The sequence below is a fragment of the Barbus barbus genome, assembly GCF_936440315.1.
Source record: "Barbus barbus genome assembly, chromosome: 47".
Lineage (NCBI taxonomy): Eukaryota > Metazoa > Chordata > Actinopteri > Cypriniformes > Cyprinidae > Barbus > Barbus barbus.
The window spans coordinates 24,298,277-24,315,192 of NC_136725.1; the positions used below are offsets into that span (position 1 = coordinate 24,298,277).

Genomic DNA, 16,916 nt, shown 5'->3' on the forward strand with positions numbered 1-16,916 from the left:
TTGTTGTCTATTGCTGCAAATATACCTGTGTTACTGATGACTGCTTCTGTGCTCCAGGGACACATATATGTTATTAGGGAATTAATACTTTATGACACACTTCACTAATAACAATTTATTGATTACTTAATCTGTGAATCATATCGAATGTTAATTTGTTGTTGACGCAGTAATTATTAATAAATGGTTTAGTTCTTCATGAGTTATACATTAACTCATGATTATCTGTGCATTAGTTAAGCATTAATTAATGCATATTGTAAAGTGTTACCGGAAAGTTCTCTAAGCCATACAATATGATTTCAATATGATTTGGTTCTTCTGATTTCCATTTTATAGCTATACATCTCTTTGCTGCTATCAGAGCCATCTTAAAGCTGCAGTCCGTACATTTTTTGGGTTAAAAATGATCTGAAATCAATATTTGAGCAAGTACATAACCAGCCAGTGTTCAAAACTATCTCCTTACTTTAGCCCGATTCACAACGGTTAGCTTATAATAATGTTTTATATTTTGAGTGGTACGGGTAGGTTTTTGCAGGAAATTCGAGCATGGCACTGTGTCATTACGTCACGTCTGTAAACATGAAGAAGTTGTCCCGGTTAGTAGTCTATCGCATGTGAGGATCCAGCAGGTGGAGGATCGTTTATAGTCTTTTCTCACAGCAGCTAGAATAATTAAATGTGTCATTTTGATGGCGGATTGTTATCCAGAAAGGATTATGTGTTTATGAAACACATGTGAATGAAATTAAATTATATTCCAGTTTGAAATGTGCTTCTGATTACAGATAGCCTTATTACACAAGATTTGTATTTTAAAGAAAACCAGTTCGAAGGGAGCATAATTAGCTTTTTTGGTTAAAAGAATTTCTTAATATGAAATTCGAATGGTATGACAATTAAATATTAGACTGTACAGAAATTGAAATCTACACGCTAATACACACTATACTCATAGTCACGCAATGCTGATGTTGTTAACATTAATAATTTGAGAAAAAAAGTATAACAATTGAATTGTTGTTATATTTATATATATATATATTCCAAGACGTAGGCTAGAATCTGTGATTGTGAACTACAGTAAACATCCACACTGGAGCTGTGCTGGAGCATATCCCACGCGAGGAAGATAATTCCACAAGCAGCTGCAATTCCAGGTTTTCAAACAGAGATGGCGACAAAGAGACGAAACTTACGGACTGCAGCTTTAACTAAACGTAAATTCTTCCTTTGATCAAGTTGAAGAACTGATTTGTCCCCCAATAACATAAATCTCGGATTAAATGGATGCTTAACATGTTGTAAACATCCATTTTGTCAGTAGTTTGTATTAAGTTTCTACAATAGGGTTTAAGTAACTGAGTAAGCATCTTGATGGGGAGGATGGGAAATTAGGTACCCATTTCACCGAACACCCATTCCTTGTACAAGCAGTTGACGAAGAAGATGGGTGACTGAGTGATGGCCATGAGGAAGTCGCTCACTGCCAGATTCATGATGAAGTAGTTCGGAGGCGTCCGTAGTTTCTTGTTACTGAAACACAAAAGTACTTCAGTTACAGTCCCAGTTTCAGAAGCTCATAGTAGAGGTAAAGCAAAAGGATGTTATTTAAGGCCATTTCCTCAAAACATCAGCTATTGACTTTGACCAACCAAACACACGCGTCACCCTCATACTCCTTTAAACCTTTAATGCACAGATATTTCACCAGATATAAAATACAATTATTTTCACTTCCATATGATCAAACTACGCAGTTTAGTGATAACTGGAATATATCTCTATATAAATTCAATGATATATAAAGGTAAGGAGTGCATTTTGCATGATGCATTATCAAATTGAAATGAAAGAGTTTGTTGAATCTTTTTTTTTATTTAATTTTTTTTTATTTAGCACATGTGTTTATTTATTTATTTATTTATTGAGTATCGTATTTGATCCATTAGACTTTTATGGTTCATATAGCCTGATATAGAGGAAAATTATATGGAGGGTATAAAAAAATGTAATTTGGTGCAGATGCTGATATTTATGTGGACAGAATGTGATTAAATTCTGCTGCTTATGTTAATCAACGAGATCTTTATAACAGTACAGCAGATACTTACATAAAGTGATCTAAATATCAGACTATATCTCCAGTAATATGTCTTAGTACGATGAGATTGAAATGATCCAAATATATAATGCAATGCTGATTAAGAGATGAATAAATAAACGCTTCTCAGAAGATGTGAGATGTTTTGGAGGCTTGTGAAGATCATTCCTCCGCTGAGGAACAGAGAAAGTAAAGCTTCTGGAAACAAACGCTCCTCAAAAGATCCTGATGATCAGATTTGAGATGCACTGATTTTATAGAAAATTTATTGATGGAGAATCAAGTAAAGCTGAGCTGCTTCAGTCCAGTAAGAGTTCATCTGGAGATATGACTGCAGTTATTCTGACCTTTACTTGATCAACATCAGTCCAGATTTGACACTGAAGCAGCAGCTAAAGCTGGACACTTCTACAATCACACTAGAAGAGCTTTTACTGGATAAAACAGATGACAGAAGACATAGTAGATTGTGTGTGACAGGTTTAACAGCAAAGTTTTCATCGTGTTGCTCATTTAGAAGCCTATAAAATGTGGTACCGTAGGGTTAAAACAGTGCTAGAAACTTCTGCACGCTTTGATGGTGTTAAATAGGTTTATTGATTCAACACATTGCATCTGAGGTGATTCAGCACACAACAATCATTGTGATTGCACATCATCTCATTAATCCTACAGTCAAAGTTCACACAATTTCCTCTGATTAAAAGTCACCCGGTGTCACCTGCTGAAACCCTCATCCCCGTCCATCAAGCATTAGAGCTGCAGGAGACATCAGCTCTTCACGGGAACAACACAGCCTTTCCTAGAAAGCTCTCAGCCGACAGACGACCTCCAGAGAGATGCTGCAGCTCGCTTCACCATGACAAGTTTGAATTATTCTCAGTCAGGGGGAAAATCCTCACGCACAGTATGACGAGAGTCTGTTAATGCTGCTGGCTGACGTCTGATTAACAGCAGTCATGTTTAGTTATGAGGTAACACCAGACACAATCTGGGACAGAGATGAATTGTGCCTTTGTTGCATATATTGGACAATTTTAAAGGACTAGTTCAGACAAAAATGAACATTTGCTGCAAATGTTCTCACCATACATCCAAGATGTAGATGAGTTTATTCCTTCATCAGATTGGTAGAAATGTAGCATTCCATCACTTGCTCACCAATGGATCCTGAATGGGTGCCGTCAGAATGAGTCCAAACAGTTAATAAAAACATCACAATAATTCACAAGTAATCCACAACACTCCAGTCCATCAGTTAATGTCTTCAGAATGCAAAAGCTGAAACAAATCCATTATTAAGATGTTTTTAACTTAAATACGAGTCCATAATCCATGATAAAGTGCTCTGGTCTGAATCAGGAGAGAAATCTGCACAGATCAAGCAGCGTTTACAAGCCAAAACAACTCTAAACAAATATGTGGCTGGATTTTGATGTGAGAGACAACAGCAGATACAGTTTTTCACTGGAGGAAGCGTTATTATGGATTATAGACTCGTATTTCAGTTAAAAACGTCTTAATGCTGGATTTGTTTCAGCTTTTGTCTTCTCCAGATGTTAACTGATGGACTGGAGTGGTGTGGATTATTGTGATGTTTTTATCAGCTGTTTGGACTCTCATTCTGACGGCACCCATTCACTGCAGAGCATCCATTGCTGAGCAGGTAATGTAATACTACATTTCTCCAAATCTGATGAAAAAACAAACTCATCCTAATCTTGGGTGGCCTGAGGGTGAGTACATTTCAGTAAATGTTCATTTTTGGATTAAATATTACTTTAACATGCAGATGCATGAAGTGAGATACACTAAACATAAAAAATACATTATCCTTATTAAAAGTTGACAAAAATATTAAAATGAGCTTTTTAACGCATATTCCTGGTTTTATTGTGAAGCATTCATCAGTGCATATGTTACCCTAAAGAAAGAAAGTTGTCTTCTGATGGAAGTAAAAGAGGTTGCACATGCTGAATTTGAAAGAAAATGCATGAATAGCATAAGCATATACTTTATGAGCTTTTTGAGCTGGTTTTATTAATGCATATATAACAGCACATTTAGTAAATTCTGTCCACGACACAGTAAAGTTAATAGAGATGAGCACTAGAATAAATGAGAAGGCTTTTTAAAGAGGTCGGACATTGATTCCTGTCGTGTACAGTGGGAATTAAACAGGTCGTCAGTGGCTTTGTTTCTGTCTCCTGTCATTGACCACTGAGAAACTGATGGTTTGTTTTCCACTTCCACATGATCACGCGTCACCCCAAACTCCCAAACCCTACAGGCCTGCATGTGCATCTGATTAATTAGTCAAAAACATTTTGCTTTGTTTACAGTCAATGTGCATCATGTTACATAATTGCTAAATATGGTTTCATTTCATTACATTATGCAATCACATTGTTAGCGGACCAATGCAAACAGCAGCTTCTAGATAACTTTGAAAAAAATTTATAAAATAAGAGTAAAAAATATTTGTAACACTACAATATGATCTCAGCTGTTGACATTAGTTAATGCATTACCAAACTAACAATGATCAATGTATTTTATTAACATTGGTTAATGCTAGTTAAGAGAAATACAGGGATTTATTGTTTGTTAACTTTAAGATATCAGTAACACTTTAGTTAGATCTCATTAGTTATTGCAATATCTAACATAAACTATAATGGGTAATATATTTAAAGTATTTGTTAATATTGTTAAAGCTAGTTATTGATTGTTTGTTCATGCAAGTTCACAGCACATTAGAACTAACTTTTAATTTTGAAACATATTAGTAAATGTTGAAATAAACATGAACTAAAATTAATAAAGGCTGTGGAAGTAAATAAGCTTAAACGAACAGTCTTTTAAGCCAAAATATCAAAAGAATTATAGAAGTCAAATATCAAAATATAAAAATCAATATTCTTCAGAATTTCTCCTTTTTTTACACAGAAAGAAAGACAGACATACCGGGTTAGAATGCCATAAGTAAATGAGCTTTTATATTTATATGCATTACTCAAGATTTTCTCTCAGAGTCAGATCTTTAGCACTCATAAGTGTGTGTGTGTGTGTGTGTGTGTGTGTGTGTGTGTGTGTGTTGTATTTAGCTGTGATCTACAAGAAAGTGTCATGGGACTGAGGAGAGCGGCGCTCTTTAAGAGTGAGAGCTGAACAAATGCAAAAAGTGTGTCAGCAGCCCTAGAGGATTTAGACTGAATGCACCGCATAAAGCATCAGAGAGAGTCACGCTCCCCGACACAACTTCATGACTGCCATCCCTAAACACTGAAAACACTATATACTACACAATAAACCAATGTTCATTTCCACAGAACATTTTGCTTTGGTTTTAGGTGACTAAATATCAAGATTTTAAAACAATTAAGCATTTCTCTAAAACCTCCAAATTCATTACATACTCCTGGAAAATATATTATTAACCTGTTAATATGAGTGATTTTAATATTTGAACATGCAACACACACAGATTTTTTTATTTATTTTTTTATGAATACTGAAATATGAAATGATTAAAAAAAAAAAATTATACTCTAAATATGTAACTAAAATACAGCACTGTTTTAATGAATGAGTCATTGAATAATTCACTCAACCAATTCATTTAAAGGGCTGATTCATTCAGAAACAAAGCAAGTCCTTATGAATGAGGCACTGAATCATTGACTCATGATTCATACAAACAGCTGAATCATTCAGAAACAAAGCAAGTCCTTATGAATGAGGCACTGAATCATTGACTCATGATTCATACAAACAGCTGAATCATTCAGAAACAAAGCAAGTCCTTATGAATGAGGCACTGAATCATTGACTCATGATTCATACAAACAGCTGATTCATTCAGAAACAAAGCAAGTCCTTATGAATGAGGCACTGAATCATTGACTCATGATTCATACAAACAGCTGAATCATTCAGAAACAAAGCAAGTCCTTATGAATGAGGCACTGAATCATTGACTCATGATTCATACAAACAGCTGATTCATTCAGAAACAAAGCAAGTCCTTATGAATGAGGCACTGAATCATTGACTCATGATTCATACAAACAGCTGAATCATTCAGAAACAAAGCAAGTCCTTATGAATGAGGCACTGAATCATTGACTCATGATTCATACAAACAGCTGAATCATTCAGAAACAAAGCAAGTCCTTATGAATGAGGCACTGAATCATTGACTCATGATTCATACAAACAGCTGATTCATTCAGAAACAAAGCAAGTCCTTATGAATGAGGCACTGAATCATTGACTCATGATTCAGTGAGTCAATGAGTGAGTCACTGAACTAAAATGGTGCTGTAGATGGCAGCTACTGTGCTTTGCTCTTCAGTGTTTGTACTGTTTTTGTTTGTTTTTCCTGTTTTTTGTTACTCAGATACGATCAGTTTTACCAGGGATGACCAGCTGAACATTCAGCAGAACACACTACAAAATCTTTTACCGGATTTTGACTATTCGGACGTTTTGCTGGACATTGTAGTTGGCGGAGCCGTAGCTCTGGTCAAACGCTTCAGGAGGACACGCTGGTGGGGGAAGAGAGTGGGAGCGCTCGTGAAGCTCAGACAGCGTGGATTTCGAATGCCGTTGCCTAGCATCCATCTGGCGAATCTCCGCTCTCTACCCAACAAAACGGACGAACTCCTGCTCTCCCGGACAAACAAGGATTTTTCTAATTCTGCTGCTCTGTGTTTCACGGAAACCTGGCTAAATGGCGACATACCAGACAACGCGATTCATCTGCCTAATTTCCAGCTGATCAGAGCAGATCGGGATGCAGAATCAACGGGGAAATCGCGCGGCGGCGGGACGTGCTTTTACATCAATGAGAGGTGGTGTACAGATGTAACTGTGTTAAAGAAGATGTGCTGTTCAGATCTAGAAACGCTCTTCATTAACTGCAAGCCGTTCTATTCGCCGTGGGAGTTCTGTTCGTTCATTCTCGTGAGTGTCTACATTCCACCGCAAGCGCACGTGAGCACAGCTTTACAGAAACTCGCTGATCTGATCACAGAGAGTGAGCAACAACACCCGGACTCTGTTTTAATCATTCTCGGGGACTTTAATAAAGCAAATCTCTCCCGTGAACTGCCAAAATACAGACAGCACATCACATGCCCCACTAGAGACAGTAATATATTGGATCACTGTTACACAACAATAAAGGACGCATATCACTCTGTTCCACGAGCAGCTTTAGGACTCTCTGATCACTGTTCGGTTCATCTTATTCCATCCTACAGGCAGAAACTTAAATCTGCTTAACCTGTATTAAGGACTGTTAAAAGATAGACTAATGAGACAGAGCAGGTTTTACAAGCCTGTTTCTCTCTCACTGATTGGACTGTTTTTGAAGCTGCTGATGATCTGGACGAGCTCACAGAGACTGTAACATCTTATATCAGTTTCTGTGAGGATATGTGCATTCCTACCAGGACTCATCTAACCTACAACAATGACAAACCAAGGTTCATTGCAAAACTCAGACAGCTCCGTCAGGCCAAAGAAGATGCTTACAGAAAGGGGGATAAAGTCTTGTATAAACAGGCCAAATCCACACTGGAAAAGGAGATCAGAGTGGCAAAGAGGAATTATTCTGATAAGCTAAGGAACAAATTCTCTTCCAGTGATTCTGCTTCAGTGTGGAAAGGTATGAAAGACATCACCAATTACAAGACACCATCCTCCAGCGCTCTGGAGAATCAACAACTGGTAGACAATCTGAATGAGTTATATTGCAGGTTTGAAAAAACACCATTCACACCTCCTGCAACCCCCTCTCCCCCACACTTGAACTGCAGATAAGAGAAGATGACGTGTGCCAGGTCTTCAAAAAGAACAAGAGAAGGAAGGCACCAGGCCCAGACGGTGTGACACCAGCCTGTCTGTGACACCATCCTGCGCTGACCAGCTGGCCCCCATCTTCACACAGATCTTCAACAGTTCACTGGAGCTGTGTTAAGTCCCCTCATGCTTCAAACGCTCCACCATCATCCCCGTCCCAAAGAAACCCAAGATTACAGGACTTAACGACTACAGACCTGTGGCTCTAACATCTGTGGTCATGAAGTCATTTGAAAGACTGGTTTGGCTTATCTGAAGGACATCACTGGACCCTTACTGGATCCCCTGCAGTTTGTCTACAGAGCAAACAGGTCTGTGGATGATGCAGTCAACATGGGACTGCATTACACACTGCAACACCTGGACAAACCAGGGACTTATGTGAGGATCCTGTTTGTGGACTTCAGCTCGGTCTTTAACACTATCATTCCAGACCTCCTCCTGCCCAAACTAACTCAGCTCTCTGTCCCCACCTCCGTCTGTCTGTGGATCAACAGCTTGCTGACAAACAGGCAGCAGCTAGTGAGGCTGGGAAAATTCTCATCCAGCACTCGCACCATCAGCACTGGAACTCCTCAGGGCTGTGTTCTCTCCCCACTGCTCTTCTCGCTCTACACCAACGACTGCACATCTAAAGACCCCTCTGTCAAGCTCCTGAAGTTTGCAGACGACACCACACTGATCGGCCTCATTCAGGATGGTGACGAGTCTGCTTACAGACAGGAGGTTAAGGAACCGTCTGTCTGGTGCAGTCTTAACAACCTGGAGCTTAACACGCTAAAAACTGGGGAGATGATCGTGGACTTCATGAGAAACCCCCCTGCTCTCCCCCCACTCACCATCATGAACAGCACTGTGACTGCAATGGAGTCATTCAGGTTACTGGGCATCACCATCTCTCAGGACCTGAAGTGGGACATTCACATAGACTCCATTGTCAAAAAGGCCCAGCAGAGGTTGTACTTTCTTCGCCAGCTGAGGAAGTTCAACCTGCCACAGGACTTACTGAAACAGTTCTACTCTGCCATCATTGAATCCATCCTCTGCACTTCAATAACTGTCTGGTTCAGCTCAGCTACCAAATCTGACCTCAGAAGACTACGGAGAGTAGTCCGGACTGCTGAGCGAATCATTGGTACAACACTCCCCACTCTCCAAGAACTGTACTTATCCAGAGTGAGCAAAAAGGCTGGTAAAATCACTCTGGACCCCTCACATCCAGCACACAACCTCTTTGAACTGTTACCATCTGGTCGACGCTACAGAGCTCTGAGCACCAGAACGACCAGACACAGGAACAGTTTCTTCCCTCAGGCAATCCATCTCATGAACATTTGAACTCTTAACAATAAACATGAAACAGACAACACCATCATACTTTTTATTTTACACACATACTTATTACATTTCAAATTTGCACCTAACATACCTGTACATACTGAATTGTCTATTTTGTATATTGTGTTTGTGCTATTTGGCACATTGTCCATTTTTGTACATTTGTACATTATTTATTTTATTTTTATTTTTAATTTTTAATATTTTTATTATCTGTGACCTGTCCTGTTGCTGTCATTCTGTCGCACTGTGGAGCTACTGTCACTAAAACAAATTCCTCGTATGTGCAAACAAACCTGGCAATAAAGCTAATTGTGATTCTTATTCTAATTCTGAATATGCTCGTCACCATGAAGCCGCAGTGTGTCTGCTGTCATCATCTATTACAAGACGGCAAACCATCCCTCTCAGCAAAGACTAAAATAAACCCATCAGTATAAAACCATGTCAAGACTGCTAAACTTCAAGCATACAGCAGTACGAGTAATTAAAATAAAAGACCAAATCAGCAGTGAGTCACACTGCAGTGACGCAGGTTTGAGGAGTTATTAAGACTAAATATTTCACAACATTAGTTGGCCCAAACCTTGGCGCACACAAAAAAATGTGTGACTTGAAATCAGTTTTTAATGAGATTACAAAAGATCTCAAAACTGGCTCAAACTGTGCTCAGATCAGAGATCTCAATATGAACTCATCAAATTCAGTCATCATGCACATTATTTTATACTGGGAAGTTTGTAATAATTAAGATTCTTTCATGTTTTTGAAAGAGTCTCTTCTGCTCACCAAGGCTGTATTTATTTGAACAAACATACAGTAAAAATAGCTAAATATTATGATTACAATTTATTTTTGTGATGCACAGCTGTATTTTCAGCATCATTACTCCAGTCTTCAGTGTCACATGATCTTCAGAAATCATTATAATATACTGATTTACTGATCAACAAACATTTCTGATTATTATCAATGCTTAAACATTTTTTTTATTTTTTTTGTGGAAACTGTGATGCATTTTACTTCTCAGGATTCTTTGATGAATAGAATGTTCAATAGAACAGTTTTTATTTGAAATAGTAATATTTTGGAACATTAAAAATTGCCAAATGCTTCATATTTTTGTGGAAACTGTGATACCATTTGCAAGTTTGGAATCAACAAGATTTTTATTTATTTTTTATTAATAGTTTTATTCAGCAAGGATGCATTAAAATAACCACAACTGACAGTAAAGACATTTATAATGTTACAAAAGATTTATTTTTCAAATATATGCTGTTCTTTTGAGCTTTCTGTTCATCAAAGAATTATGATAAATAAATAAAAATATGCAGCACAACTGTTTTCAACATTGATAATAATCAGAAATGTTTGTTGAGCAGTAAATCAGTATATTAGAATGATTTCTGAAGGATCATGTGACACTGAAGACTGCAGTAATGATGCTGAAAATACAGCTGCAGATCACAGATATAAATTATATTTTAACATACATTCACATAGAAAACAGATATTTTGAATTGCAATAATATTTCCCATTTTTACTGTATGTACTGTATTTTTTTATTAAATAAATGCAGCCTTTGTGAGCAGAAGAGACTGAAATGAAACCAAACATAGTTTGAAAGTTTCCTGAGCTATAAGGCAAAAACGGGTTGAAATAAAACCCTTTCCTCCAGAAACTCATGTGTAATGCTCACTTAGACACTTCACTGTCAAAAAGAGCCACGGCTTCATAACAATAAACGCTTAAAGTTGAATATTGTCACAGATGAGACGTGAGATCCTACCTGAAGAAGGCGTACATGACCAGCATGTTTCCGATCACTCCAACAGCCCCAATGATGGCCACGAAGAAGGCCACTATGTAGTGTGCATGATCGGGAACGTCCACTTTCCTGAAGAAGCCACGGTCCATGTCCACCGGTTCCTCCATACCTGCCACAACAACAGAGAAGATGCTCGTTAAAGCTCCCTCTGACTTCACTGACCTCATAAAGTTCATCTAAAAAGAGTTTGTCCAGGAGAATCTCCTTACAGTGATCCCTCAATACTTTTCCAGCTCGCTTTAGTGTGGTCACACCGGTGTTTGTTGGAGCTCTTATCTGTTGCATGGCACATGTGATCCGAGAGGCTTAAGGGAAATAAGAACATGCTCTGTTTGAGCTCTCGCTCTTCCTGCACCGAAAACTGCCCCCAGCTCCAGAAATACGGACAAAGCAATAACACGTGCTGCAGATAGACTTATTTTATAATAACTTCATGGGCTTCATACCTGAGAAGATGAATTACTGTATGTCTTTCTGGATGAGCTTCAGCAACACTCTCTTCATTTGAGCTGTAGTTTCAGTTCATGACTAATATTACATGAAACAATATTTAGAGTCTCAGGACATTACAATCTTGAAAACATGGGGTCAGTTTCTGGACTCTCAAAAATATTTAAGAATAGCTTGAATGCTGTATTCTGTCTTTTTTTAGGTTGTATGATCATAGACACAGATTACATTTATTTTTAACTCCTGTTTATTTATTTAACTATTATTATAGTAAAATTTAATTTAACTTATGTGAAACTTGTTTATCATTATTATGATAATTTTTTTAAATGATGTACCGCGTGAGAGACACGGTGCTCTGATGCTGCTGTAATATTGTTGGCTTTACATAATCAAAGTTGTCTAATTATTGTTTGATGAATATGCTAACATAAAAAGCTCTCTTTATGAATTATGAGTGACTTGTTGGCAATAGCAATAAACTTTAGTCTAGTTTAGTCTAGACTAGTTTTTCACTAGTTAGCAGCTGAACATGTTCATACATTTGTGTTGGATTCTTCGATGTGGAAAGCAGTTCTTCGGAATAGAAATGTGGACTTTTTATTTGTAAAAATCATACTTTTTTGTCTTATTTCAGTAATCTCATAAAACGAGTTAAGCCAGTAGTGACTGAAGGAGTGACCAGCAGAGGAACAGACAAACGATTCAGTTGAGTGAGTCATTTACACTGGAACCACTCGATTCAAACTAGTGACTTCGATCATTCATTTCAAGTAATTAACCAGCAAAACCCAGATCAAAAGAGCCATTCATTTTTGAATTTGGACATCACTGGTAATGATTTTAATAAGCACATATAGTGACGGGTGTCAAAACCCCGAAGCAGTTAAACCATTGCCTCACAAAATGTTTCGAAGCGCTCCGAACGGATCTCAAATCATATTCAGATCGGGACTTCGGAGCACGTTACGTATGGCCAATCCTTTGATTGGGATTGGAGATTCGGAGCATGTTCGAGAATCTTTTGACTCAGATCGGGATTTCAGAGATCGTCACGTATTGTGAATCATTTGGTTTGAATCGGATTCATGTGCATACTGTGCATATTATACATATATATAATATAATTGAACTGTTTATGTTCGTGTTTCCCCCTTTTATATACAAAAGGGGGAAATACGAACATAAACAGTTAAATTTCTATGCATTATAAAGAAGAGCTTGCTTTTGAAATGAATAGGAAATTATGAAAACAATATTTTTAATCAATATCTGAATGAGCTGCTAGAAAAGAGCAGGGAAGTTCTGTTTAGTTTCAGAGACTTTTTTCTTTAAATTATTATTATTATTTTAATTTGTTTTTGTTCAAAAAACAAAAACAAAACAAATTCAAACCAATTTATTAAATATACATTTATTCCAGGTTTGTTTATAAATATACTGTACACAAAATGTACTTGCAACCACAAACAAACAAACAAACAATAAATAAATAAAGCACTGGCGTCCTGTTTTTCCCCGTACAGCATCAGTCTCTCTTAACATCAGAGTCCTGCAGTGTTTACAGATATTGAATATTTCTATATTTCACTACTGTATATGAACTGAAGCCCTTCAGTCGGCTGATAAAGCTTCCTGTGGCTCTGATTATTGATCCGTTCCCGGTAACGGCTCCTGTCTAAAGATGAGGAGAAAACCTCTTCAGATCTGAGTGACGTTACACTTAAGTGTTTATGAAAACAGACAACACTGAATATTAAGTTATGAGACACTGTTTCACTATCCATAAAATGCTTTATATTGTGCAGGAGAGCTTTATAATTGTAATAATTTAAATTGGACACAGATAATGAGCCTTACGATTAAAGGAAGTAATTAAACCCGAGAGAGAGCGTGATTAAATGCTCTATGTAGGTGCCATAAGAGGATTTATCTCTCTTTATTTATTTATTTAATGTTAATATGATCAAGACCATCAACAGGGTCACGCAAGTTAAATATGAATTTAAAAACAGCTTCTGTCTGCAGATTCACTGAAAGATGACGTTCACTTGCCCTTAAAAATGTCTTAATTACATCAAAATTGCATAATACTCAAAAATACATCATGTATCAAAACAAGTTAAAAACCACTGAGCAAAACGTTTAGAGAAAAGGATTTGAGTGCAGATTCAGATTTGATTTTATGCAATGATGATTTTAAGAGAACAAACACTTCAAGTGCAGTTTTATTAGTAAAAAAAAAAAAAAAAAATATATATATATATATATATATATATATATATATATATATATATATATATATATATATATATATATATATATATATATATAATTAGATGTTAAGAGGCCAAACCAAACCAAAAAAAAATATTTTGACAAAAGCTCCAAATTTTAAGCTGTTTCTCGGGATATATCCCAGTAACAAAGTTTATTAATCATTAGTTCATCAAAGTTCAAAGTTTATCAGTCATTAAAGGCTTCTTTATTCTCACTGTGTCCTCAGACTACATTTAGCTTTCAGGACAGAAACTCTCAGAAAGTAAGTGTCCAAGGGTCTGACGATGTTCAACATTTTTTTTTCCATCATATGACTTTAAAATAGTAAAGCCAAAGGCCTCACGCAGACTGGAACGACAGCAGACAGACGTCACCAGAACCAACACAAACACAGACAGAAAACAACACAACACGCTCACAATGATGACAGATCCAATTACAATCACCCCAAATGATGAAGGAAATCTGTATAGGCTTGTTTTTGTACTTCATGTCTAGTGCAAAGTGTCATTTTGGGAGGAAACAATGTCAAATAAAATGGAAAATAAAAAAATATTGTCTACAAAAATAGTTCATAATTCAACAGAATAAATGTAAAACATACAAACACAGACAGAAAATAATCACAACAAGCTCACGATATGACAGCTAAAATCAATATATGGCTATTTTTCTCTAATGTAAAGTAAAAATTTGGGTCCAAAATAATGTTTTAACAAATACATATTTTTATAATAATTTAAAAAAAAGTTTTCATAACTTATTCCTAATACAACAGAGGAGTTAAATCATTATATGGATATTTTTGAACTTTATGACTGAAATAGTGGACCATTTTTAGACCAAAATAATGTTTTAACAAATTTTTTAGAAATCTACATTTTTCCTCCTAATTCAACAAAATAAATGTAAAGCTTAGAGAGACAGAAAATAATCATAATCACTAATAATGATTTAATTTCTGACAGATTCAGTTAAATAAATATTAGAATTTTGGTGCCAAAATAATGTTTTAACAAATACATTTTTATTTTCATTTTTCCTCCTAATTCAACAAAATAAATGTAAAGCTTAGAGAGACAGAAAATAATCATAATCACTAATAATGATTTAATTTCTGACAGATTCAGTTAAATAAATATTAGAATTTTGGTGCCAAAATAATGTTTTATAAAATAAAATAAAAAAAGAAAATATAATAAAAAATTAAAATAAATAATGAATAAATACATGAATGAAAAGAGTTGTGTTTTTGGGCTAAGATAACAAATAAATAAACAAATAAACTTGTAAAATGTTTACAGAACTTACTCCTAATTCAACAAATCACAAAAATTTTATTTGGCTATTTTTGTTGATTTATTTATATATTTATGTCAAATATTGGGGTCAAAATAAAGAAATAAACAGAAAATGTAGATGAATGGTTGGTAATTGATGGTTTACCTGCAGTGTTGCGCGTCTCTGTCTGAGCCTGCAGCGTCTGCAGTGAGATCTGTCCTCATGCATGTGAATGCTGTTGAATGTGAACGGCTCCGGCTGTGTTCTAATCCAGCAGAGAGGCGGAGCTTCACTTACAGTCATCATGAGCACACTGACTGACACACAGAGCGACCCCACGGCGCTTGGACACTGATGCACACGCTCAATTGATTTTCTATACACTATTGTCACTTTCAATTGCCCACAATTTGTTCATCTGGACCGAAGAGACTGTAATGTCAATGCCATGCATGTTTAATGGAGGAGTGATATATGGAGAACACATGTAAATCTGACCATACACCTCTTATAAACTAAAACTCCACCAAATGTTCTGTATTATGTATAACTCATGCAGTCTGACAAACACTGGGATGTTACAGAGAAACAGAGAAGATTCTCCGCTATATCACCTGCAAAACAACATCATGCTATTTTAGTATGATTGATAACCTATTATAGTGTTTGTTAATATTTTGAACTGGTTTTTATTTTTATATTTTCTGTTTTCACTTTCATTGCAAGTAAAGTTTTAGAAATGTTGCTTATATTATTAGTTTTATTTTTTAAATTCTTTATTTATTGGTTTTAGTTGATTTAGTTACTTCAGTACTTCTATGGAAGCTTGTTTCCAGTGTAATTTAGACTTTATCTCACAATACTTTATCTTCTCGAAGTTGAGGTTCTCACTATTCTGGGTTTTTTTCTTGCAGTTTCTTAGAATTGTGAGAACAAAAGTCAGAACTGTGGGATAAGAAATTGCAATTACCTTTTTATTTGTTATTATGTGTCAGAAAAAAAAAAAAAAAAAGACTTCCAGTTGCAATTTAAAAATGACATGTTATAAACTAAATTCTGAGGAAAAAAGTACAAATTACAAGATAGAAATTGTGAGATAAATGCGCTGAATTAAGAGATCAACTCAGACTTTTGAGATACTGTATAAATGCAGAATTATGAGATATAAGTGGAGAATTATGAAATATAAACTCAAGTGACAGATATATGTAAATAAAAACGCTGAATTATGAGATATAAACTCAAGTGACAGATATATGTAAATAAAAACGCTGAATTATGAGATATAAACTCAGAATTGTGAGAAAAACTGTAGACTTCTGAGTGTCTATCTCACAATTTTGAGAAAAATTATCAGAATTGCAAAAACACAAACAAAACAAAACAAAAAAGGTCTGAATTGTGAGATGAAAAGTTACTATAACTTTGTTTATTTTTTATCTTGGCCTGTGGTGAAACGGGCAGAACTCCAACTGAGAAATAAGAAATGCTGCTTTGGCAAGTAGCTGAAATAAAATTAGGTTTTTAATACTTTATTTCAATTATTTATTTTATTTTAAGTCAAGGAAATGGCTTTAGTTTTAGATTTAAAAAAAAAAAAAAAAAAAAAAACCTAAATTGTAAAAACTGATTTTTGTTTTATTTTTATTTTATTTTATTTTATTTTATTTTATCTCATCTCCGCTGGAAGCAAATCTTTCTAGATGTGGAGAAAATTTAATTTTGCATGTAAAACTTCAACTAAATGGCCAGATAGTCTC

The 16,916-nt window shown here is 35.7% G+C and overlaps 1 protein-coding gene across 1 annotated transcript in view; it reads right to left on the reverse strand.

Annotated features, from left to right (window-relative positions):
• Positions 1-11,301, reverse strand: part of LOC306865741 (melanopsin-B-like) — a 31,959-nt gene extending 20,658 nt beyond the window's left edge. Inside the window, exons 1-2 of the mRNA XM_079410505.1 lie at positions 11,107-11,301; positions 1,406-1,539 (exon numbers count right to left, since the gene is read on the reverse strand). Of these exons, the coding sequence (XP_079266631.1) occupies positions 1,406-1,539; positions 11,107-11,252 (280 nt within the window). The 5' untranslated portion in view covers positions 11,253-11,301. The remainder of the gene's footprint in view (positions 1-1,405; positions 1,540-11,106) is intronic.
• Between the last annotated feature and the right edge of the window lie 5,615 nt (positions 11,302-16,916).